Genomic DNA, 24,427 nt, shown 5'->3' with positions numbered 1-24,427 from the left:
CTCGCACTCCTGGGTATCTCCTCCACTATCCAGCACAAATGAAAACTACACTCGGCCTTCCTCACAGGCTACACAGAGAAGTCATCACAGCTCAGAGAACACATCCTCTACGATGACAGACATCATCTCCTCCATCCAGTTCACTGGCAGCAGTTACATGCCTTCAATAGTTTCCTCTTGCCACAACCCTGCGAGCATCATTGACAGCAGCAGCAGGCCGGCTGCATCCCTTGTGCACCCCTCATCTGGTGCAGAACATCACACCATGAGTGTCCTCTCAGCAATCCCGCTTGATCTTCCAGCTGGGATGGACATTGCATCAATGGTCCTCAATGCATCACCCACTACACTCCAGAACCTAGATAGGATTCCCACAAACATTGTGTTTGGTCAACCACACCACCCCAGCAACAGCAGCAGCATGGCCAACAGATGCACGGTTGATTTGCCTGACATTGGCAACAGTGTCACCGCCGCTCCACGGTCAATCAACTTCCCATTCAACCTGCAAGGAGCACTGCCAGATGACTGGAGGACGACCTTGCCTTGGGACTCTCTCCCTTGCACAACCGAGGTCTCAACAAATTACCAGTCGACCAAGTGCTATACTTAGTTTGTATTCTGTACTAATGTAGGCTTGGCTTTATAGTGCAGCGGACAGTAGTTCCTAATTCACCTTTTGGAGCTTCTACCTCCATCTGCTAGCATTGCTGTTATCATGGAGGAGCATTAGAATTTCGTTCTGTTAACAGCGAAGCTAGCAGAGTTATTAGGATGTATTTGTGTGAGTTAGTACCTTTTGTGTAATGTAGGAGCAGTTCCGATCTTCGCGTTTCATGTGTAACTCTCTAAGACTGCAAGTCTAACTTAGCTTCAGTTTTGTCCATGGTTCCATGCGCTGAAGTTCTGCGTGCCCAATAAAATAGACCCGGCCACCAGTTCTCCTCTACCCTGGTTTCACAACATGGGAGCAACTGTCGTGGATCAAACTCTCGTATGGCACTATGGCAGTAATAAGTCAAGGAAGCTTACTTTACTTGCCGCGTAAATGCGAGGTTTCTCGTGGGCATTTGGCCGAACGGGTGGCGCGCACGCCCAGGCCATCGACTCGGTGTCCTCCTGCAAGGCTGTGAGGTTTTAGCACCGGCCGCCGCATTGCCTCGCGGTCACGGAGTTGCTGGTAATCCGTAATCTGGTACCGAAACCGCAATCTCGTGGCCGAGGAGCAGTTGGCTACTTGGCTGGCGTCTTGGTCGCTACCGCGCAGAAAATTGGGGAGGTCTGTTCTTTAGGATCCGTTTCGGGCCAGATTTGTTTTGGGCCGGTTAAATTTGGGATGATGAGGATGTAGTAGGACCGAGACCAATACAGCGTTGGATCTAACCCCGGCCTCGCCCAACAAAATTAAGCCCGAACCCCTGATGCCATTTACTGTCTCCGTCCCTGAATAAGAGTTTTTTTTTTAGGGAAATAGCTATTTCCATCACTCGAGAACGGCTGAATCATCAGCAAGTACACACTGGATACAAGCCGAAATGGAGTCCAGATTTGGATCTTCATCCGGGGCACGAGCACTACCTAGAATCGCCAGCTCATGGCCAACCCTATTACAAGATCGTGGACAATATTTAACAAACTAAGAGATGAAATTATCAAATAGCAAGCTATGGAACTCGTGGATGAGGGTGTCATCGCGCTGAAATCATAAGCTTCAGAATACACCGCTTTCACCGCTTCAGCAGCGTCCGTCTCCACGACAACATGACCCACATCGGCATCTATTGCAGCTTGGACACCATGAATGCACGCAATGATGAAGCCAGAGAGAAAAATTATTTCTATGTCATTCATCTTTATCGCTGTTATTAGGGCGTTCGGACGTCTACGCCGGCATCCCGTGTCACATGCATCTCCGTTTCTCATGGCCGCATCGCACCACCTGCTCGCACACAGGGACTGCACGTTTCCGCTCGTGCAGACAGGGACCGCGCCCCTGCTCCGTATCGCGCACGCGGGACCTCCTACGCCAGCCCCATATCACGCTCGCACGCCCCGCCTGCGGATGTGCGTCGTGTGACTCTAGTCGTCCCGTTCAATGTTTCAAATATGAAAACACTTGCAATACTAAAAAAAACTTGCTACAACGTACGTCTGAAACAGATGAAATATTTGGAACAAATGTGTGCGACATATGTATGAAACATATGCAACATGCGTTTGAAATATATGAAACATTTTGAACAAATGCTTGCAACATCTGTGTGAAACACATATGCAACATTTAGATAAAATGCTTATAACATAGAAAATAGATGAAACATTTCGAACAAACTCTTGCAACATACGTGTATAGCTATCGCAACATGTGCAACATCCCAATCTACTTTTGCAGCATCCATATGCATCACTTGCAACATAACTCTGAACACATCTAGAACACATGAAACATTCGCTTGCAACATGCTTCTTCCTGTCGCAGTGTCTTCGGCCAACCGCGGGAGACGATGTCCCGGCCGGCGACGACCTTCACCTGGTGGTGTCAGGCTGGTGGTGGCGTAGTGCACGCCGTGGCCGCGATAGGTGAGCGCGGAGTGGGGCACGACGGTAGATGGTCGTGACCTCGAGGCGGAGTGGGGCGACACAACGGTGGATGGCCGCGCGGCGAGGCAAGGTGGGCGGAGCGGCGCATGATGGGTGCGCGCGCGGGGACATGGCCGCGGCGACAAGGAAGAGTGGCGCGACGCGGCGTAGTATAGGGGCACGAGCTAGGAGATGGCTGCGGCGGCGATGCGGATTGGGGCGAATGGATAGCAGCACGGTGCGGTGAAGCACGCGATAGGCGAGTGGAGTGGGGGAGATATTTTTAAGAGAGATAATGAGACGTAGAGAGCAGGTAGGCCTGTTAGGCCGGTTGCGATAGCGCGCAGGCGCGTCAAGGAACGTCCGGATAGACGGACGCCCTCGCTGAAGCATGAAGATGCCCACAATTTTGTAGCTGTCGTCTACGCAGTTTAGCACCATTGCCCTGCACACTGCACCTCAGCACCTGCACGCATGCGCCCTATTCACTTGGCTTATAAGTCGTACTTTTTTAGTCAACGAACAGTATTTTTCTCTCATGACAAATCAGCCAACAGTATTTTCAGTCATGGCGGCTCGGCCGCCGGTGTACTCGGACGGCTAGCGCGCGCAGCCTGCACACCATCCGGCATCCGAGCATCTGGTGGTGCCGAGCGCACAGCCGAGCAGTGGCGCTGTGACAGATTCATTCGCAAAGATCACAAGAGAGAGAACTGGTGGAAGGGATGACAGGAAATTACGGATAGTGCAAAGCGGCACGAACTAGCAAGAAACAGGTGAGAAAGCTGGAGGGATTGGATCCTTTGATTCACTTTGAGGAGAATGCACCTCCGCCCTTTCTCTGTTCTAGCAGAGGGCAACACGAGGGGGAGATCATGTGCAGTCCAGCAGTAAATTTTTTGTTTGAGAGTGCTTGTTAGGCAACCCTCAACACGCCACTGCTAGCCAAGACATCTAAGATCATCAGAATTGCTCCCCAATACTTTAACACATGTATTGATTAGTAATGTCAATTGTCAAATGCACCATCTAAGCCATGCAAGCTGACGGTCGGGCAGGACAATGTCAGCACTTAGCACCGGACCTACGTGACGCAGCAACATCGGCTCCAAGTCTGAACTCCACCGCACTAACCTTCTTGGCACATACGCACGGTCAACTTCGAGACCACCAGCTAACTCCAAGTGCTCCGAGGCCAGCAAGTGCGAGCCAACCGGACATACCGGAGAAAACCCACTCCAAAAGTCCACATCTGATCGGCCACGGCGCAACTAAACCAAACCCACCTGCTTGAAAAGCATTGCGCGCCATTTCCTCGTCCCGGCCATCTCGAACTCGCACGACGCGCTCGCCATGGCCGGCGCCCGGGCCTCGGCACGTCGTCGCGCGGCGCTCGCGGCCGTCATCACCCTGATCCTCCTCGCCTCCGTGTCGTTCCTCCTGTCCGCCACCGCCACCAGCTCTGCTTCTGCCGCCGCGAACTCCCCGGGCTCGCGCCTTGCGATCGTCCAACGCCACGTCGAGGACCACGCGGCCGTCCTGGCGGCCTACACGGCGCACGCACGCCACCTCAGCGCGGCGTCGGCCTCCCAGACGGACGCCTTCCTCTCCATCTCCTCGCGCCTCTCCGCGCTCGCCGCCCGCCTCTCGCTCTCCACCGTGGGGGCCCTGGAGAAGGAGATCAAGGCCCAGGTGAAGCGCGCGCGCTCCCTCGCCGGCGGCGCCAAGGAGGCGTTCGACACGCAGTCCAAGATCCAGAAGCTCTCCGACACCGTCTTCGCCGTGGGGCAGCAGCTCCTCCGCGCCCGCCGCGCGGGCGTGCTCAACTCCCGCATCGCCGCGTGGTCCACGCCCAAGTCGCTCCACTGCCTCGCCATGCGCCTCCTCGAGGCCCGCCTCGCCAACGCCTCCGCGGTCCCCGACGAACCCCCCGTCCCGCCGCCGCAGCTCGCCGACCCGTCGCTCTACCACTACGCCATCTTCTCCGACAACGTGCTCGCCGTCTCCGTCGTGGTGGCCTCCGCGGCGCGCGCGGCCGCCGAGCCGTCGCGCCACGTCTTCCACGTGGTCGCGGCGCCCATGTACCTCCCGGCCTTCCGCGTCTGGTTCGCGCGCCTCCCGCCGCCGCTGGGCGCGCACGTGCAGCTCCTGTCCGTCTCCGACTTCCCGTTCCTGAACGCGAACTATTCGCCGGTACTCAGGCAGATCGAGGACGGGAACAGGGACGTGGCGCTGCTGGACTACCTGCGGTTCTACCTCCCGGAGATGTTCCCGGCGCTGCGGAGGGTGGTGCTCCTGGAGGACGACGTGGTGGTGCAGAGGGACCTGGCGGAGCTGTGGCGCGTCGACATGGGCGCCAACGTGAACGCCGCTCTGCACACCTGCTTCGGAGGCTTCCGGCGGTACGGCAAGTACCTCAACTTCTCGGAACCCGTCGTGCAGGAGAGCTTCAGCCACCGCGCCTGCGCCTGGTCCTACGGCGTCAACGTGTTCGACCTCCAGGCGTGGCGCCGGGAGCAATGCACCGAGCAGTTCCACCGATTCATGGAAATGGTAAGCTGCCTCTACCATTGCTGCGTTGACGAACTCGGAAACACAGGAATTTTATGGGGAGCAGTTCAATACCCTTTGAAATCGAACAAAACTCTAGGGTTCTGAACGGATTTCTAACGTGTTCAAGTTACATATACGTTGTCTTCGTGGCAGAACGAGAACGGCACGCTCTGGGATCCGACGTCCGTGCTTCCAGTCGGGCTCATGACATTCTACGGCAAAACGAAGCCGCTGGACAAGTCATGGCACGTGATGGGGCTCGGCTACAACCCACACATCAGACCCGAGGACATCGGTGGAGCAGCGGTGATACACTTCAACGGTAACATGAAGCCATGGCTGGACGTCGCCTTCAACCAGTACAAGCATCTCTGGACCAAGTATGTCGACACTGAGATGGAATTTCTGACGCTCTGCAACTTTGGCCTCTGAGAGACTGACGAGAGAGACCACCTCAGTAGCTCTGCGTCTGAACATCTTCAGCGCTCATGTGACCTGGTTGATGCTTCATGTTTGTTTTGCCTGCTGAGCCGAGCATAGCTTTACCGGTTCTCTGCTGCAACTTAGTATAGTGTTTAGTGCAGAGCTGCGACCTTGCTGCTAGGCAGCGTTTTGCCTGTGGATGTCCTTAGGCTGCTTCCTTATGTTTATGTGACAGCACTTTGCAAACTAGGTGGCCCTTGCGATATGAGTAAGTAAAAAATCGCAAAAACTATTGGGATAGAAGGGTAGCAACAATGCACAATTAATTTCTTATCTTGTGACGAGCAATGAAAAAACATCTACCATCAGCAAGAATTTAACAAATCACATGCACAATTGTTACAACTATTTACGTGGAAAACCTCCTCAATAAAAGGTGAGGAGTAAAAACTAGGGGACCAACCGATCAACTCTAAGTTTCCACTATAATCAACAATGGATGTAAAGCGTCTTTTCTAGAGCGTTTATAGGATTACAATAGCGGCAATATATTCATCAAGTTCCAAACTTGGCATCAACTACAACCACAAACTTCTAACAAGAGGAATGACAAAAAACAGAGAACTTACATATTCTGTCCCCTTTTGGTAACCAATTCATACCTCACAAATTACAGCTCCACTGTGCATGAATTTCGGTAGGGAATTAAGGATGTAGATCCATGAGTCCCTTAACCAATGACTAAGTTTCAACTCAATCGGATATTGTTTGACTGTTTCACCATCTGTCGGGTTCATAAACACGGAGTCCCTTGCGGACCGGCTTCCCAACAAAGGCTCAACCCAAACAGACAACGCGCAAATCATGGACTGGCCCAAGTATTTAAACAAACAGGCCAGAAGGGCGATCCAATCACCGACCGGAAGGTCTGACCGAGGAGGAGCAGCGCCCGTTTTCCGACTTCGGCCCACCTCTCCGACCGGAGCGCTCACTTCGGTCTCCAGCCCGCCTCCGGACGGCCTCTCCGACCGGAAGGCCTAGCCAAAGCACTACTTCCGACTCCGACCCCACGTCTCCGACCGGGGTACGCCAAAACCCTGCTCACTGCTTTTCTTCGACTGGCGCAATCAGAGCCGACTGGGACCAACCGACCGGGGACGCCCGCTCGGTAAGGACCAGGAAACGGACGGAGAAAGTAAGGCAGGGCGCACAAGTCAAACCTCAATACCGGGGACCATACTCTGTACACCTGCAAAAACAATACTCTACAACCTCCCTGGCACAACAGGGCCCAAACAGTGTTGTAGGCGTCGATATTTTCCCCTACAGTACTGTGGGCGCCATTAACTCCTATACGGTGAGGCCCCCCACATGCCTCTGGGCATCGACAGTGTTGTGGGCGCCGACTTTTACCGTATCGGACGAACATGGTAAAAACCCTTTGCATGCCTCCAGGTATCAACAGTGTGGCAGGCGCTGACGTCTGCCATACCCGAAGAAGACAAAACCACCTCCCACGTGCATCTGACATTCAACAGTATTGTGGGCGCCTACCATCATCCTATACTCGTCGGCGTGGGCAACAAGGCTCAGTAGCATACGTACTCTCTCCCTCTCACTTGTAAGGTCATCTCCTTCATCTATAAAATAGGATGCGCTCTCTTCCAATAGGGTAAGTCATTCTAGATTCATTAGATCGATCCAGTTCACTAGCACACAACAGCAGAACCACCAGGTTCAAATCACAAGCACACGCTCGAACACTTAGCTCATAGCGGAGCTCTTGTCACTCTCGGCCCTTCTGATCGGAGTCCGATCGGACCTCTTGTACCCCCATCTTTCTCCTTCTCGTTTGTAACCTCACTGCAAACTTCGAGCACCTAGGCTCAGAAATAAAGTCATCGACCGACTCAAACTGGACGTAGGGCATGTTGCCTGAACCAGTATAAACCATGTGTCATTGAGTGTTAGGCCACCTCCGATCACAACGTACGGCAAAACTACAAATATTTACTTGTTGGTCACTTTCTGCACCGACAGTTGGCGCCGTCCGTGAGGAAGACGCTGTGCGTTCAACACTTTTTAGTCATCGGATGGCCCACATTTTCGCCACCTTCGTCGTGGCGGACTCAGGCGATACAACTCGCTTTGGCTCACTGGAGTTTCCCGCACTCCCACCTGTTGGGATGTGGGTTCCACCCGTCTCCAAGCCATCCTAGGCCTTCCTCTTCGGAAGCCAAGACTTTGTCGCCGACCGACTCGGCGTACTACACCTCCGCGAGGAGGCACTCGTTCCGGCGCCCATCGAAGGGGCGTCCTCCATCGGCTCCGGGACGCACGATGATTTCAACAACGAGGCATCTGTGCTTCATTCCGAGCAAACTCTCTACTCAAACCCCGCTGTAAGTAATGTACATGCTGTTATTTACTTGCTATTCTCTATCTTTCGCCGATTATTCAGAGGGACCCCGTTGTCCCCGCCGCGACCGCCGTACGACCAGTTCCCCTACGGCCTCACGTATCCCGCGGACGCGTACACCCGGGGGCTCCAAAGGATACCGGCACTGCCCCCTCTCATATCCGAATTCATGGGGATGACGACCTATGCTCTCACCTATTTCCTTGACCTCAAGGATGACGATGTTGAGAGTGACGGCTCCAGCATCGACGATGTGGTGCCTAGCCACCGTTCATCCTAGGAGTGCGCTATGGAGGATGCTCTGAGACAGCCATTGGTGGTAGCGGAGTCCTTGCAGACTCACACCCCTCCGGACCCTTGTGCGGAGACCCCCGCACTCTCATGGGAGCACGGCGAGGAACTATGACAACAGTGGCTGCACCAGCCACCGACTGCGCCAGCGTGCTCGACGCACCACATAGCGCCTCGTGTGCATAAACCGGCAAGCAGCGCCTAGGGTCGCGCCCGTCGGGTCCAGCGCAACACCATGGATAGGGGAACGATCCCCCATAGTTCGCTCGGGCCAGTCAAAACATCGCCGCTGCGGCAATGCTTCTGCGCGGCCTTGCCGAGCCGAACGACCCTTAAGAATAGGCAATCCACCAGAACCTCCGGGCACTAGTGGAGACCACCACCGTTCAACAGGCGGAGAGCTCCATATCATGACACCGACTTGCGGCCTCACTCTTCACCAAGAGAATGGGGATGCAGCAGACGAGTCGCTCCACCCACTCACCACTACAACCGCTAAGCGCGGCACAAGAGGCCGCATCGGTGCCCATCTTGACTTGATGACCGCTCCGCATTGACCACCTATACACGAGTGGCTCGGGCCAAACTGAGACGCTCGTAGCAGCGACCAGAGTCCCAGCCCAGATGGCCCAAGACCACAGGCCTTTGACCAACACATCCAACGAGCGCCGCTCCCGTAGCGCTCCAACGGAGGCCAAGGCAAAGGCAAGGCCAAGTGCCAGGATTAGGACAAGGGCCCCTCCACGCAGAAGTGGAAAAAGAACAAAAAAGATCATCGTCGACCGACCAACTCCGCGTTGGTCGCCACGGCTGATCACATAGGCAAGTAGCCCCAGCAGGACCCTCCGGGCCACTTCCACGAGCTCATGGAGAGCCCGTGCACCAACCACGCCTACCCCATTAAACACCTCTACAAGGACTATGAGCTCCTCAAGCGCCTTCTACGACAGGCCGGTGGGCCAAAGGAAGAAAAAGGGGCAGAAGCAACGGCCAAGAAAGGGGGCGTAGCGGACAAGGATCCGGACGACTGAAGGTTGAAGTGATCCGACCGGACGTTTACTGACCGAAGGACGACAACGACGACATTCTCACCAAACACTTCGAACAGCTATGTCGTTTTTCTTCCCCTAAAATTCAGTCTTACCATTGTTTACTTAGTGTTTGCTCCTATAAGAGCACCCCAACCCAAACACTTTTCGGCCCGGGTCGCTCGGGGGCTCCACGAGGGTGCACTACTACCTCTTTTTTCGTTTATTATCATATGGTGAAACTCCTTCCTACCCAAACAAAAGGGTAGTTCGTTCACTTAATTTGCCTTACGTAGCTTTGCTTTAAATATTTTGACCAATCGCACCCCACCTCTACCTACGGTTACGAGCAGCTGAGCCTCGCGGGCCACACCCTGGGCTCCTAAGGTTGCGGCCTATAGGACGAACGGGCAAGTATGAGAAAGAAAGAATAAAAAACAAAATTATGCTAAGGGAAAACTAAGGAACGAAAGAAACAAGCTTCCCCGAACAGAGTGACTCCACAAAAAACGAAACCGATTATAGTCATTGAGTACACAAGAACGTTTATATGGGGGCTCCCCCACGAACTTAAAACTTTTTACATCTACTAAACTACTTATACTTTACAAGCTATTGGGGCGGCTCGGCGGCATCTACTGCCGGTACGACCGGCGAAGGCGCGGGCTGCTCACTCCCCGGCGGGACAACATTCGGCTCGGTTGAAGCCGGGGCGATGTCCACCTCTGACCCAAGCTCCATGCCATCTGTAGGCTAGGCGACGTCCCCCTGATGCATGCTTTTGGCCATGTCTTCACAGTGGACATCCATCACCCACTGCGCAGAGACTTGCTCTGCCACCCGCTGTAACACCTTGGTGTTACATTGTAACGTTTTGCTGAAATAATTCGTAAGCATCTGATTTATGTGCATTGGTGTATGATAGGCTTTATAATCCATGTTTGGCTTGGAAACATTTTTATGAAACGTAAAGAAAAAGGTTATGTTTCGTGTCACATAACGCGTTTATTACCCGAATCAAAATTTTGTTAACACAAAATGTTATAAACGTTTTGGGGATGATGATAAAAAGTTGTGGTCGATGACATGGATGGCTAGTGCGTACGTCCTGGGGGTCGGGTTTGGGGTTTCGACGTGAAACCTTTCAAAATGACGCCCTCCGCGGCGGTTTTTGAAGTGGTCGACGAAGCCACCTTTGGCATTAGTTGTGGAACAATTGTCTTAAGGAGTAGCGAAATGTCGCAACCGTGGGTGATGGCTCGGTGTACCCCTTGTCGCATCGAGCAATTAGCTTAGAGTTTGGGACATGGCGTACGCAATTTCTAGCTACTTTAAAAATCATGCACACCACCTGGCTGAGCGCTGGGCGTGGTCACCACCACGGTCGGCTTGCCAACGCGCTGTGTCGCGCAGGCCTGAGCCACTGCCGCGCTCGGCTGTGCTGACGACACCGTTCACTCGCACGCCCCGTGCGTCTTGACCCTCTGCCTTGCTGCTGCCCGCCTGCGCGCTCTGCCTCGCTGCTGCTCGCCTCGCCACCGACGCGTGGCGCCCGGACCGCGGCCGTGCTCTGCCCGTGCCTTGCTCTGCGCCACTGTGGCTGTGTCGCCACCGGGTCCCGCGTTCGCGTCGCCTGCAGCTACGTTGGTACCACGCTTGGACTCCCTTGGCTGCTTGTGCGCTGGTCTACGGCCTGCTTCGCCATCACCTCGACGTCGCGTTGCGGTGTCCGTGGGCTGGCACTACCCGCAGGCGAGCCATGCTGTGTTTCGTCGTTTGCTGCTGCGGTCGTGCGAACGGCTGTCGGGAGCACGCCCTGAGGTTCCCCATGGCCAGGCAAGTTAGTACCGAGCGTTGACGTCGCTGGTGAGCCATACCGCGATGGGAGCTCCTCTGTCTCCGTTGTCCCCTTGCCGTCGTGACCTTTTCTTCCAATTCGCAGTAGTGGGTGCACCGCTTTCCAATTGGCTTTGCTTGCGGCTCCGTTAGACAGCTGGTCATCTAGCCTACCCCACCGCGCTGCCATTCTCGCCTCACTGTGCTTCAATTTTGGACTACCGCGCCACCAGGTCCATAAGGCTGTGCCGACACCCTCTAGCGGCGAGCCAGTCCCACAGTGCACCTCGTGGCGATTCAGTGCACCACAGACTCGCCATGTCCTCCTGAGCACCCCGCGCACCTCAGTCCTAGCATCGCAGTAGGCCAGCCCCACCGCCACGGTAGTGCCCCCGTCGGTCATCACTGCACCGCCGCGAGCTCACGTGGCCAGCCTTGCTCAGACCGCCTCCAACCTAACCGTCAACGTAGGGGTGTCGGTGAGTGCTCCCTAGTGCTCGCTAGCTCGTGCGCTGGCCTCGCCTTCGATGTTGCTCACGGGAACGCGCTCGCTCTTGCAGGTCAGGAGCCACCACCGGGGAGGGAGGTTGTGCCTGCATCTCTGCTCGTCGTGTCGCCTCCAGTAGCTTCTACGTGCTATCCAGGTACCTATCGACCCCTTAGGTAGGCTGTAGGGGTTCAGGTGAGGCCGACGTGGTCGCCCGGTGCCGTGCCGTCGTGCCGGTGCGAGCCCTGGGGGGGGCCAGGGACCTCCTCGCGATGAAGAAGAGGAAGTGGGAGGGTGCTGGTGTAAAACGGTAGAGTGGCGAAACAGTACCGTAGAGCTTGTAGTAAATGCTGAGTTCGTCGGGGGTGTTCGTGCATTTTTTACCGCGCGCGCAGGCTTTCCCCTTCGCGGGCCGTTGGCCATCTAGGCCGCGCCTCCGCGTGGGCCGCGCGCCTGGCTGCTGTCGCGCACGGACGGGATGGCGAGTTGGGTCGGGCCGCGCGTCGTGGGCCGGTCAGGGAGGTTTCGTTTTCTCCAATTCATTGTATTAGAAATTGTTTATCTATTTAGGTTATGAACTGAACTTCAATAATTAGTAGTAAATTGCATGATTGTCCAAAAATAGCGAAACAAAGTTTGTGAGGTTCGCAAAAATATCGACTACCTGTTAGTATAGTTGGTTCCCCATTAGTGGTTAGGATGGTAGGCCCATAAGCTTGAAGTAGAGGGCTTAGCGGTATATCGATCTTTAATTGCAAGATTTGTTGTGGTAAACCGACGATAACTTTAGCTTTGAAATCGTTACCGTAGGTTCCTTAGGCATTTATATACTTGCTGTACTGATGATAATCATAGAACGAGTCGTTGGATGACGTAGTTGTTATCCTTGCTTTATCATAAACTGACATTAGGAGTATGAATATCCGTAGTCATTGTAAGAATGTAGGACACGGTCATACTTGTTAGTAGTACTGGTATGTGGCTTAGACTTTAGTAGGTAGACCTCACTTAGTAATGTAATAGAGGTACTTTTGCATTGAGAATTGCTGTTGCCATAGTGTAATCATTGCATCGTCATTTCATGTAGATCACGAACAGGTAGACTTCGTACCCGTCGGTGATCCGGAGTACGACAAGGTGATCGAGGAGTACGAGGAGGAGCTTTTCACACAGGAAGGAGACTAGGAGCCTGTTGGTACTGACTTTGCTGACTCGGCACCTGCCCAAGGCAAGCCCCGATGCATAACCCCTATTTTTAAATGATCACTGAATATATTTATATGATATGCATTTACGTTACATGCATTTTATGGAAACTACATGCATAGATATATCCACCCTGAGTCCTACTAGTGCAGGTCGAGTAGCTGCTATGCTCAGGATGCCGGTAGCGTGAGTAACCTGACATTACTCGCAAATAGGTGATTACACTAGAATATCATGATGAAATAATGGAAAGGAAAAAATGGTGACCGAACAGGGATGTGGATTGGGTTCTGGTGGGTGTGAGGGGTTGTGTCCTGCGGCCAACAAGGCATAGCCCGGTTACACTTTTTCCATGTCTGTGTCGATTAAGGACCGGTCGTTGCATATGACTCTAGGCAAGTCACAGATTATTGTCCCGAGCACATACTTGGGTATGGGCGTAGGGAAGGCTTGCTGCTCTCTTGTCGCGGATCTGGCTCTTTCCGGACCGACTGATGGGAAGAGGAGGTGGTGGAGGTCCTTGCACCGCACTGAGTCCGGGACTTAGAGGCGGGGGCTTAGAGTCCAAGTTTGGACGGGGACCTAGACACCCGGGACAGGAGAGTGGTGGGTTAGTCCTGCTTGTGCCTAGGGTACAAGTGGGGCGTGTGTCTTTGGGGCACCCAGCTGGGCACATTGATTCGCGAATCGCCGGGTTACCCGGTACGGCTTGTCTACGGTTTAGCACCGTAGTAAGAACTGGAAGTGGAAAAGGAGAAGAAACAGTATCGATTGCTCAACTCTTGCTTGAAAGTAGCACAGGTGCTTATATAGATTGACTAGATAAAAACTTAATACGGCTGATAATAATAATATATCAATAAGGACTCACTATTAGTACTGCTTTTGGCTAAAAGAAAACCAGCAACCATAAAGCCTAGCATATTCCTTGGAGTCGGGAGAGTATTCCCACTATCGGATAAGTCTTGCGAGTACATTATGTACTCAGGGTTATTTACCCATGTTGCAGGTGATGCTTGAGGAGTATCTTGTGTGGAGGATTCTTCTGGTGGGCTCAGACGAAATCCTCGTTATCTTATCGCTAGATGTTATCTTTTAATATTCTGCTGTTTATCATTCCGAACTCTGAATTTGGTATTGTAATAATGTACTTTTCAGAAACTCTAATGTATGAGATGGACTTGTGTTGTAACTCGTTTTCATTACTGGATCCTTGGGAAAAAATGTGGATCTTTCGGGCTCTCCCTCGGGGTGTGTCCGACGGATACCGCTCGCGGTAGTGGCTTTCGGGGTGCTTAGTGTCTGGTGGAAGACGAGCGCCTCCGTAAGTACGCTATTTCGGGTGGTTCTGCCACACCCGCCTTGCGTGCGGCAGCAAGCTCTCCCCGAGCGATTGGATGTCCTCCGTGCTCAAGCCGTCGGCATACCCGCTGCAGATATTGGTGAAGTCTAGGTTTGGGTGGTACGTCACCACCAAAGTCAACACCCCCGATGCTCCATAGAACAGCCCGCTTGTGATAAGGGGCCGAGCCTCATCTAAAACCTCTACCGTTGGACGGCGAGCAAGCTAGTACTTGGCGCCGACTCGAAGACCTCCAAGACGACAAGCTAGGCAACATTGCGGATCTGGTCAAGTTCTCCCTTGAGAGCACGTCGCTCTTCAAGGGACTTGGCCAGCTCCTCTGCATTCTGGCCAAATGTTGCCTTGGCCGTCTCTAGGTCCCGCTCCAATGACTTCACTTTTCCGCCCAGCTTTGGAAGAAGGGCGAAAAGTTCAGAAACATGCTAAAGGAATAAACCAATGCGACGAACAATAGAAAAGGTACGTACCGAGGTGGAAGTTCTCAAGGGTGGAGAACTCCTCCGCCTACCGGGCCACCTCCTCGCGCAGCCGGGTGTTCGCCTCCTCCGTCCCCATCACCCGGCCCCAAAGCATGAGCACTTCATGGTCCGCCTCCGACCAGGCCTTTTGCTCTGACTCTAGGGCCTTTCGCCCTGACTCCAGGGCATTCCGCTCCGACAGCAAGGCACTCCGCTCCGACTCAAGGGTCTCCAGGGATTTTTGGAGTGCCGCCTCGGTGTCCGCCAGGGATTTCCACAACCCCGCCTCAATCTCCGCCTGGCGGGCCTTCGCCACCTCAAGCCCCTGCTCGGCGGTGGTCTCCCGCTCTGCTGCACGCTGCTCCTTTGCCCGCACCACGGTCACCTCGGCCGCTCGGTCCTAGGACTCACGGTGGGTGGACTCTAGCTGACGCTCAAGCTCAGCCACCTGGGCATGCTCCATCTAAAGGAAGCAGGACTTACGGGATGACATCTCCTTCAGACCCTATGAAAATGAAAAACAAGCATGCTGAGGCAACCAACAAGAGACTTAGAGGTCAAGGACAAATATGGGAAACTCACCTCTGCGGTGAGCTACAGGTCGACCTTGACTAACTACTGGGCAGACTTAACCTGCTCCTAGGCATCCTCGAGCATCAATGATAGGTTGGTGAGTTTGGACTCCATGGCAAGTCCTTTCCCCCCAAGGATGTCCCATAGCTGACACTCCTAGGAATCCCAAAGGACTAACTGCACCTTTGATGGGTCCTTGGGGCAGAACCACTCCAGATCACCCTCTGGTAGCCCATCGGAGGGACTAGCCTCTGACCGAACCACCGCTAGCTCCCGCGATGGCACCGGTAGCTCCACCACATCATCCGCTTTGTCATCGGATGGGATCTCCACCACATCGGTTGCATGGGCCACCGACGGGTGCTCTGACTCTGTCCCAACCGCGTCTCCCCATGGAGTTTTTAGCTCTGACCATGAGGGTGAGTCATGCAGCCCTCCACCCAGCGAGCAGGGGGCTCGGTCTCCTTCTCCTCTTCCACCACAGCTGGTGGAGGAGAAGCCGCAAGGAACACCATCGGTGAAGCCTCTATGGTCACCACCGGGATCACCCCTAGCACCGTCACTGCCACTGCCACCGTACCAACAACCGACCTGGGGAGCACCACCCTCGGAAGGGAAGGATTCACCGCCACCACCCTGTTCCCCCCGCCGCTCGTCGCTGCGTGCTATAGGGTAGGCCTCCAAACCTCCTGCATAGGAGTTGGAGTGATACTCAACCCCGTCATTGCTCGGCCGCTAACAAAGAGTACGGGTCAGTCATACTCTAAAAAAGACTCAACAACAAGATCGAAAAGAAACAAAGAAAAACATACCAGGAGGTAAGCGGCACGACTCTGAAGCCAAGACCCGGCATCGATGGGCCCGCAGGGCGAGGACCGCTCCCACGCCACGACCCATGCCCCCTCACTTCAACCGGGGGTAGAGTCGTCTCGACCGGCTCCTGCTTGGCCTACGGGTCACCATGACCTTTGTCGCAGAACTGACCAATTTATAAGAATACAAGTATAATGGCAATCCGCAAGCGGTCGCACTGTCATACTTGAACCCATATAAACCCGGTAGTTCGTCGAGTACCGCGACGGGTCTCGATAAATGATTTACAACAACCAAGATCGTACAGGATTCAACATACATGCCACATATTACATAAAGTTCACAGATACTTTTCATCATTAGAGTACGAATAAAAAGTTATTACAAACCAAGTTTGATAAATAAAGCGGAAGCAATTAAGTTCAAAGATAGGTTTCCAACATAGTTTGATACAGTGCCAAACCCGATCACGGTCCACAAAAGCAAAGATAGGAATTACTAAGGAAGCCTGCCCAAGGCTTACTCCTCATCCACAGCGAGATAGAAGCAACTCTTGCAATAACCATGATACACAGTGTCATCTGCAACAATGGGAAAATAAACCCTGAGTACGAGAAGGTACTCAGCTAGACTTACCCGTCATGAACCAGAAATAAATTGACTCCAAGGATTATGCAAGGCTGTATAAGTGGGCGTAACTCGACAACATTTTGCGTAAAAGGCAATTACCCGTTGTACAATTATGATTCCTTTATCAAGTTAATTATAACTATCATTTCTAGATTAGCAACTATCCTGTGCCAAACATGTGGTATATCATTTAGAAGCATACAATAGTAACCATAGCAGGTATTGTAATTCCATATTCCTCTGAACCATCATGTTTCATAATATAGCTGCTACGATGTTGGGACTAGTCAAGTTTCTCACTATCCGGGAGAGACGGCAATTCGAATCGATTTCAACCAGCTGGGAATTTATTCCTAACACAAACCCAGGTCTACCAGCCATGATAGCCTTAGGTCACCTTTGATACAACTCAGGTACACATTTCACGGGTCCATACCGCGCCGCACAATCTGGAACACCAGATGCCAGGATGCTCAGGCCAAGCCTGCCCTTGGGCTCAGTCTGATCGTTCCCCGGAAGGAGCGCACAATAGAATGGTTCCTGGCCTGAGTTGAATTACTCGGCTTCGCGGTCGGAACGAGTTATCCGGCCAGCTAAGTGAGAGGCATGCGTTCAATCTTGTCAGAAGCGCCAACAACGGTACGGTCCTTAATCGACACAGACGGGGATAAGTCCACACCCAAGACCTCCATGCCTTGTTGCTTCTCTATCGACTTCCCGTCCGGTCTCAATTTACCTTTACCTCATGGTTCTGTTCCACGATAGCAGATATAGCCAACCGTGCTCCGGTATCCACCTATATCTCGCAGGTGACAGGACATCACCCGACTTCTACCGGTCTAAGCATGGCTAAGCATATATTTTCGATCCTGGACCTATACCGGTTAAAGGTGTAATATCTGGACAAGGAATGTACATGCATCAAGTGGTTTCATTCAACTCTTATAACCTAATGCATCAATCATAAATACGTAAGTAAACATTTGTAAATTACTGGGAGACTTATAATGCTCCGGGGCTTGCCTCGCAGAAAAGAAGTAGGACGGTGGTCAGGGCACTCCGGAAGCTCTTCAGGGTTCTGCTCCACGCCTTCGGGAGCTGCGGCTTGCGGATCCTCCTGTGGGTTCCCTTCCTCTGCTTCTTCGAATTCCAGCAACATGATCTCTTCCTCCGATCCTAGATGCATGAGTATGGTATAAGTATTACGAATGCATATATGTTAACAAGTGCATCATGTTGTTTGAGTAGGTGCATATCTCTTCTCGATTACTACTTAACTACTTCTACAATGCATCGACTAGGCCACAAATAGTAGCTACTTGTTTCACTCATAACAGGAGTTCTACAAATCCAAAAGCAGTGATCCTGGACTTTCTAGAAAGCTTATCAAATTCTCTATGACTTTGTTATTAACCATTTTTACAGTACACATCAGTTTCAACATGCAACTCCTCACACTCTAGAATCAGTCCGGAAACTATTTAACATGCAATATAAAGTAATAACACCTCTACTTCATGTAATCATTCAAATTTTGACAACCTAGAACCTACCAACAGTTTAAGCATACCAAATACAGTTAAGATGATATAATGGTGAAGCCCAAACTATTTATTAAATTGCCTTTATTATTTTATTTAGATATCTAGGTTAAATAATAAATATATATCAGATGTGCTTAATAAATTCTCAAAAATTTACAGAGTCTTACTAATGCTATCAAAGGACTACTATAAAAATTTCATGTCATTTTACTAAGTAGAACATTCTATACAAAAATGATAAGGAAGCAAGGCTTGAAATAGCATAAATGGAAAATCCTATTGAAAAGTGTCAAGCAACAGATTTATTATTTTTCTTAACATCCATAAGGTACTAGGATTACCTCCAACAAATTTCATGAATTTTGGACTCATAAATAATTTATAAAAATTCATGCAAGGATGGACTAGCCATAAAAGAAAAATCAATAACTATAGTTCTACACATGCACTGGTCCTCAAATTTTTACCAGAGTTCATATATGACAAGAATAGCCTACCACAAAAATTTCATAATTTTTGGAGCATAGGAACTCTAGATATAAAATAAACAAATTTGAATGCATTCAAAAACACATTTCAAATCCTGATTTAAATCTCTAGAAATTTCTACTGTTGAACCCAAGAACATATTTTTCTTAAATACTACATTTCCTAAGCAACACAATCATATTTATTTCACAATTTTAGGAGCTACCAAACTGAAGATACAAAATTCACAAAACAAATCAAAAACTGGAATATTTGAACTAGCCTACAACACTGCTGTCGCTGACCGGTGGGACCCGCTGGTCAGGGGACCCCACGCGTCAGTGACATGAAAACAGGGCAGCGGTGATGTACGCTGCTGGCGCGGTCAGAGCTCGCCGACGGCGAGGTTGCCGGCGGTGAGGTCTTCACGACACCATCTACTAAGTAGCGCGCGTCAAACGACCTAGGTGGTGGCGGGTGAGGGTGGGTGGAGCATGCTCGTCGTCGGTGATGGCGGCACGGCGGCGCTGCTCGACGCTGTGCCGGCCATCTCCGGCCACGGGAAAGCCAGGCGAGGTGCGCAATGGTACCACGGTGACCTAGCGACTCTATTTCAACAACAAAAGCTCCACGTAAAGCTCCGACGACTCTTGACCACGGTGCGGTGGTGCGGGGGTTAGAATGCGGCGGTGCGGGTCGTCGCGTTCCACGCCGGCAGGATCACTAACGACGGTAACGTCTTGGCACCGGCTAATACACGTCCTGACCCAACGCTAACGCTCAAAATCGAAGGAAAAGCGCCGATGAGCCGAGCTATGGCCAGCTTGCCGTGAAGGCGGCCATGGCGACCGAGAACTCCGGTGAGAAAGGAAACGGTGAATACGTCCTCACCGAAGCGTGACAGCCGCTGCAATCAAGACGAGGGGTGGAGGGAGGTGTGGCGCAGCTATGGGCGAGATGGAGGCAGTGGTGGTGCGACGTAGCGCACACGAGGCGACAGCGGAGGCGGTGCTGTGCTCGGCGGCGTGGCCTGGTTCTGCGGCGAGAGCAAGGGAGGGCGCTGGAGAGGGAGAGAGCTGGCGTGGGCGAGTGGAAATGGAGCGGGCGCACGCTGGCGTGAAGAAGGCACGCCCAGGCGCGTCGTGGCCTGCGCGGACAGAGCGTTGGCGACGCGCGGCCGTCGTGAACTCCACGCGGTGGCTCTGCTCTGATGCCGGTCGGCCACTGTGCTGGTCGATTCAGTTGGTTCAGACGCGAACGGGACGCCTGACAGCGTGTTTTCTCGTTGATTTATCTGCAAATCCATGGCTCCTTCATGCAAACCTCCTGAATAAATTTCGTAGACTTAAGTACCAGCTACAAATGTTGTTCAATGATCTCGTGCTAATTCGCAACCGAAACTGAGAAAAATCATCTCCAAAGTGAGCCCGTCAGTCGGTCAGTGACCCACGACTTAGCCAATTTCGTTAAGTGTTGAAATCAGGATTTTGATGATTCTTGTGATCCAATTTCAAACATGTTAGGAGCTGAATCATGCGATGACCAAAAAATAAAAGTTGTTCCTAATGTCAAACACTACAACTTTGCTTTAGTGAACTCCTCCATGCAAGGTCTCTAACACCTAGTTCAACTTTAGTCAAACATGTCACATTGAAATCATGATCCATACTCAAACCATGGCTAAATGACCAAACTAGCCCTAACCTTAAATACCAAAGTTGTTCATGATGATATCCTAAGCATGTTTAAGAAATTCCCAAGGTCATCCTATCATTTTATGCAGTGGTCACTCATAGAGCTATCCAGGTCAACACATGAAATATCACTTAAGTGCTTGATCATGAAATGTGGCCTTCATGAACAAGGTTCCCTTTATTAACCTAAGTGTAGCTAAGGTGTTTTAGTGACCAACATCACCCACTTGCATTCATTTGCACATAATCATATGTATATGTTCCAAGAAACACGAGATAACAAGCAATGTTTCATATGTTTCGATCAAATGTTTCAATTGTAAATGATGGTTTATGAATGCTTGATGCTCATGCTCATGTTATGCAAGTCAAGTTATGCAAGGCTAACACCCGAGGTGTTACAACCTTTGGCTCGAGATGCGTCGACCGGAGCAGTAGGTGGGGCATCCTCCCGCTATGAGTCATGTGCTGGCTCGGTCCCAGCGACGCATGGGTGCAAGCCCGCTCCTCTGACCGCCTGGCTTGCTTGGTCGTGCCCGTGGCAAGCGGGGATGAGACTGGCGACACCACCGAGGGGCATGGTGACCGCGCCCGCTTCGCCTCTGGTTCATCGGCGACGTCTACGCTCGCCGCACAGTTCCTCGCCATGGGAACCTCGGCGTGCCTCTTCGCCTCCTGCTCATCACTAGCGGACATCGCCGTAGGATCGCGACGCTCCACTGAGGTCAAAATGACCTCTAGACTTTCCTCCTCAGAGAAAACCATGTCATCCACATCTATGGGATCCTCTGACTCGAGCTTGAACTCGACATCGCTCTTATTTTCCCTGGCCTTGACGCGCCGGACAATCTCCTTCTCCTTCTTTTACTTCCGCTGAGACACCTTGGCTTTCTTTTTCTTCCTAGCATCTACCGCCTCTTTCTGAGTGGCCTGCCGAGCCACGCCCTCTGTCCCCTTCGGAAGGTGCGACCAGGACCTATAAGCATCAAGTCCCTATGGAACAGGCGACTCAGAAATAAAAAAAGCAGGAGAGCAAAGGGGGAAAAGAACACGAAGTAAAGAAAGAGGAGCATACCAGTTTGGACACCACCGAGGCGTTGAGAGGTATGGGTTTTCCATTGACCTTCTCTTTGGGCTTTAGCTACAGCACCCGGTCGAGGCAACTCTAGACCTTGTCATCTGGCAGCTCCTCTGGCGACGCATGATCGGGGTCCGACGGGCAGCCGTACCTCCACATCGGCCATGACCTCTCCACCAACGGAGCAACCCGGTGGCGGTAGAGGGTGTGGAACACCCACACCCTGTCAAGGTCACGCCGAACAAGCTTCCGAAGCTCCTCCTCGATGATCTCCACCTTCTTCTTCTCCCGACGGGAATAGCCCCACGACCAACTATCCTGCTTCTCTGGCCTCCCGCCGGTGAACGCCGGAAATGGCGCCTCCGCTGGATTCCTGATATAAAACCACTCCTTGTGCCACCCCCGATTGAAATCAGGGGATGTCCACGGGATATGAGCCCCCTGTGCTCTGTTTTCTTTGCAGGGCGAAACCCCCACCAGCGTGACCTTGGGTAGATTCCACACCGATAAGGCTCACCTAGAGAACAGCCGTCGGAAGAAGTCCGAGTGCGGCTCCATCCCGAGGAAGGCCTCGCAGACGGTGATGAAGCCGGCGATGTGCAGCACCCCCATCGGATTGAGGTGCTATAGCTCTAGACCCCACTCATTGAGGAGTCTGCGTAGGAACCAGTGCGCAGGGTATCCTAACCCACGCTCATGGAAGGCAAGAAAGGAAACCACCTCACCGGGCTGAGGTTGTGAAAACTCCTCCCTCCCGGGAGCCCTCTAGTGCACCACCTCCTTCGACAGTAGGAACCCCTTCATGGCGAAGGCCTTCAACACCGACTCTCTCACAGTGGACGACCTCTAGTTCGACATTTCGCTCTGGGATCACGAAAGGATTTGTGAGTTTTCTCTTCTCCCTCGCTCTCTCCCTTTTCTTTCCTAGAAACCACCGTGGCTCTCAAGAACGCTCTCGGCAAGAAAGAAAAGGAAATGAGGCGACAGATGAGGAATAGGCAAAGGAACAGGGCGAAAACCTTCTCCCTTCTCCTACTTAAGGAAAAGGGTATAGTTGTTGGGGAAGGCATGCCGATCGGGAAAGACAAAACGGCGGAGCAAAAAACTCTCTCTCTCTCTCTCTCTATTTCCCATTTAATGCAGATGGGACACACCCTGACCGAAGAGACGCCCCCTGCCTGACAGAACGACGCCTGATCAGATGGGACGTGGCCTGGGCATAGCCCACCACTACCGCACACCGGGCATAAGAAGCAAAGCACCACCGCACGCAGGCGGCCTTCGCTTCCCCAGGCGGGACTTGGAAAAAACCCAAAACAGGATCTCTACCAGGAGAGACCATTAGTCTTCCTAAGTCGATTGAATGGCTCAGAAAAATACACCGAGGGATAGGTAGGGAGCAAAGGGATGCCCCTATAGGCTATGCTGACTCCATCATGAACGATGAGCACGGGTCCTGGTCGGACATTTCCGACTGGAGCTCTTCAAACCCCGTCACTCGAGTCATCAAGGTAACACTACCGACCCCCCGCTATTTCTTTATAATCATTTCATACATCCATACACACATTCATTCCATACGCCTGTGCCCCCTGGATGATTCGGGCCTTGAACCACCCGGGGGCTCAGGAACTAAGCATCGCACATGCAGCGAAATGCATCACAACACTCCATGTTGTGTCACGAAGCAACAGTTGCCTCATTTGACATGAGCAACGAACGACTAGGGTTCAAAGGCCAGCCCACAAAGGGCTCGAGGCCACCCCACGTCAAACAGAGCTAGGGGAGAAAACACAGATGAGCCACGTGCGGCCCTCGCCCAGTCTACCCCAAAGCAGACAGGGTCATCTCAACCTTCTCGTTCGATCCTGCAATCCCGCTCCTCTGACCACCTAGCTTGCTCGGCTACGCCCGCGGTAGGCGGGGATGAGACCAGCGATGCCACCGAGGGGCGCGTGTGACCGCATCCACTTTGCCTCCCGTTTGTCGGCGGTGTCCGCGCTCGCCGCACGCTTCCTCAGCACGGGAACCATGGCACGCCTCTCCGCCTCCTGCTCATTGCCAGCAGACATCATCGTAGGGTCGCAACACTCCGCCAAGGTCACAACAACCTCCCCGTTTTCCTCCTCCTCAGAGAAAATCATGTCATCCACCTCTATGGGGACCTCTGACTCAAGCTCTGACTCGACGTCGCTCTTATTTTCCCCGGCCTTCACACACTGGGCAATCTCCTTCTCCTTCTCATACTTCCGCTGAGCCACCTCGGCTTTCTTCTTCTTGGCATCCGCCGCCTCCTTCTAGGCGGCCTACCGAGCCACGCCCTTCAGCCCCTTCGAAAGGTACGGCCGGGACTTGTAAGCATCAAGTCCCTACAAAACAGGCAACTCAAAATAAAAAAGTAGGAAAGCAAAGGGTTAAAGAACACAGAGTAAGGAGAAGGGAGCATACCATTTTGGACAGCACCGAGGCGTTGAGAGGTCTAGGCTTTCCATCGACCTTCTCTTTGGGCTTTAGCTGCAGCACCCAGCCGAGGTGACTCCATACCTCATTGTTCAGCAGCTCCTCCAGCGACGCATGATCGAGGTCCGACAGGCCACTGTACCTCCACATCGGTCGCGCCCTCTCCGCCAACGGAGCAACCCGATGGTGGTAGAGGGTGTGGAACATCCACACCCATCAAGGCCATGCCGCATGAGCTTCTGGAGCTCCTCCTCAATGATCTCCACCTTCTTCTTCTCCCAACGGGAAGGGCCCCACAACTAACTATCCTGCCTCTTCGGCCTCGCATCGGTGAACGTCGGGAAAGGCGCCTCCACCTGACTCCTAATAAAAAACCACTCCCCGTGCCACCCCCGGTTGGAGTCATAGGGGATGTACGTGGGATATGAGCCCCCACGCTCGGTTTTCTCTACAGGGCAAAGCCCCCCACCGGTGTAGCCTCGGATGGATTCCCCACCGGCAAAGATCACCTAGAGAATAGCCG

General features: G+C 52.7%; 2 protein-coding genes across 2 annotated transcripts; both read left to right on the top strand.

Moving 5' to 3' along the window:
* Positions 1 to 56: 56 nt before the first annotated feature.
* On the top strand, positions 57 to 809 carry LOC136474826 (uncharacterized). Its single transcript, XM_066472394.1, has one exon. It carries the CDS (start codon positions 113 to 115, stop codon positions 611 to 613), a length of 501 nt encoding a protein of 166 aa, XP_066328491.1. The 5' UTR covers positions 57 to 112; the 3' UTR covers positions 614 to 809.
* Positions 810 to 3,890: 3,081 nt separating this feature from the next.
* On the top strand, positions 3,891 to 5,920 carry LOC136474825 (probable galacturonosyltransferase 9). Its single transcript, XM_066472393.1, has 2 exons — positions 3,891 to 5,133; positions 5,287 to 5,920. Exons 1-2 carry the CDS (start codon positions 3,934 to 3,936, stop codon positions 5,563 to 5,565), a joined length of 1,479 nt encoding a protein of 492 aa, XP_066328490.1. The 5' UTR covers positions 3,891 to 3,933; the 3' UTR covers positions 5,566 to 5,920.
* Positions 5,921 to 24,427: the final 18,507 nt, after the last annotated feature.

Source organism: Miscanthus floridulus, chromosome 8 (genome assembly GCF_019320115.1).
Source record: "Miscanthus floridulus cultivar M001 chromosome 8, ASM1932011v1, whole genome shotgun sequence".
NCBI classification, from domain to species: Eukaryota; Viridiplantae; Streptophyta; class Magnoliopsida; order Poales; family Poaceae; genus Miscanthus; species Miscanthus floridulus.
This window is presented reverse-complemented; position numbering and strand designations above follow the sequence as displayed.

Coding starts and splice junctions, on each gene's coding strand:
- LOC136474826 (XM_066472394.1), top strand. CDS start 113: ATGACAGACATCATCTCCTCCATCCAGTTCACTGGCAGCAGTTACATG.
- LOC136474825 (XM_066472393.1), top strand. CDS start 3,934: ATGGCCGGCGCCCGGGCCTCGGCACGTCGTCGCGCGGCGCTCGCGGCC. Junction 5,134..5,286: donor TCCACCGATTCATGGAAATG/GTAAGCTGCCTC, acceptor TCTTCGTGGCAG/AACGAGAACGGCACGCTCTG.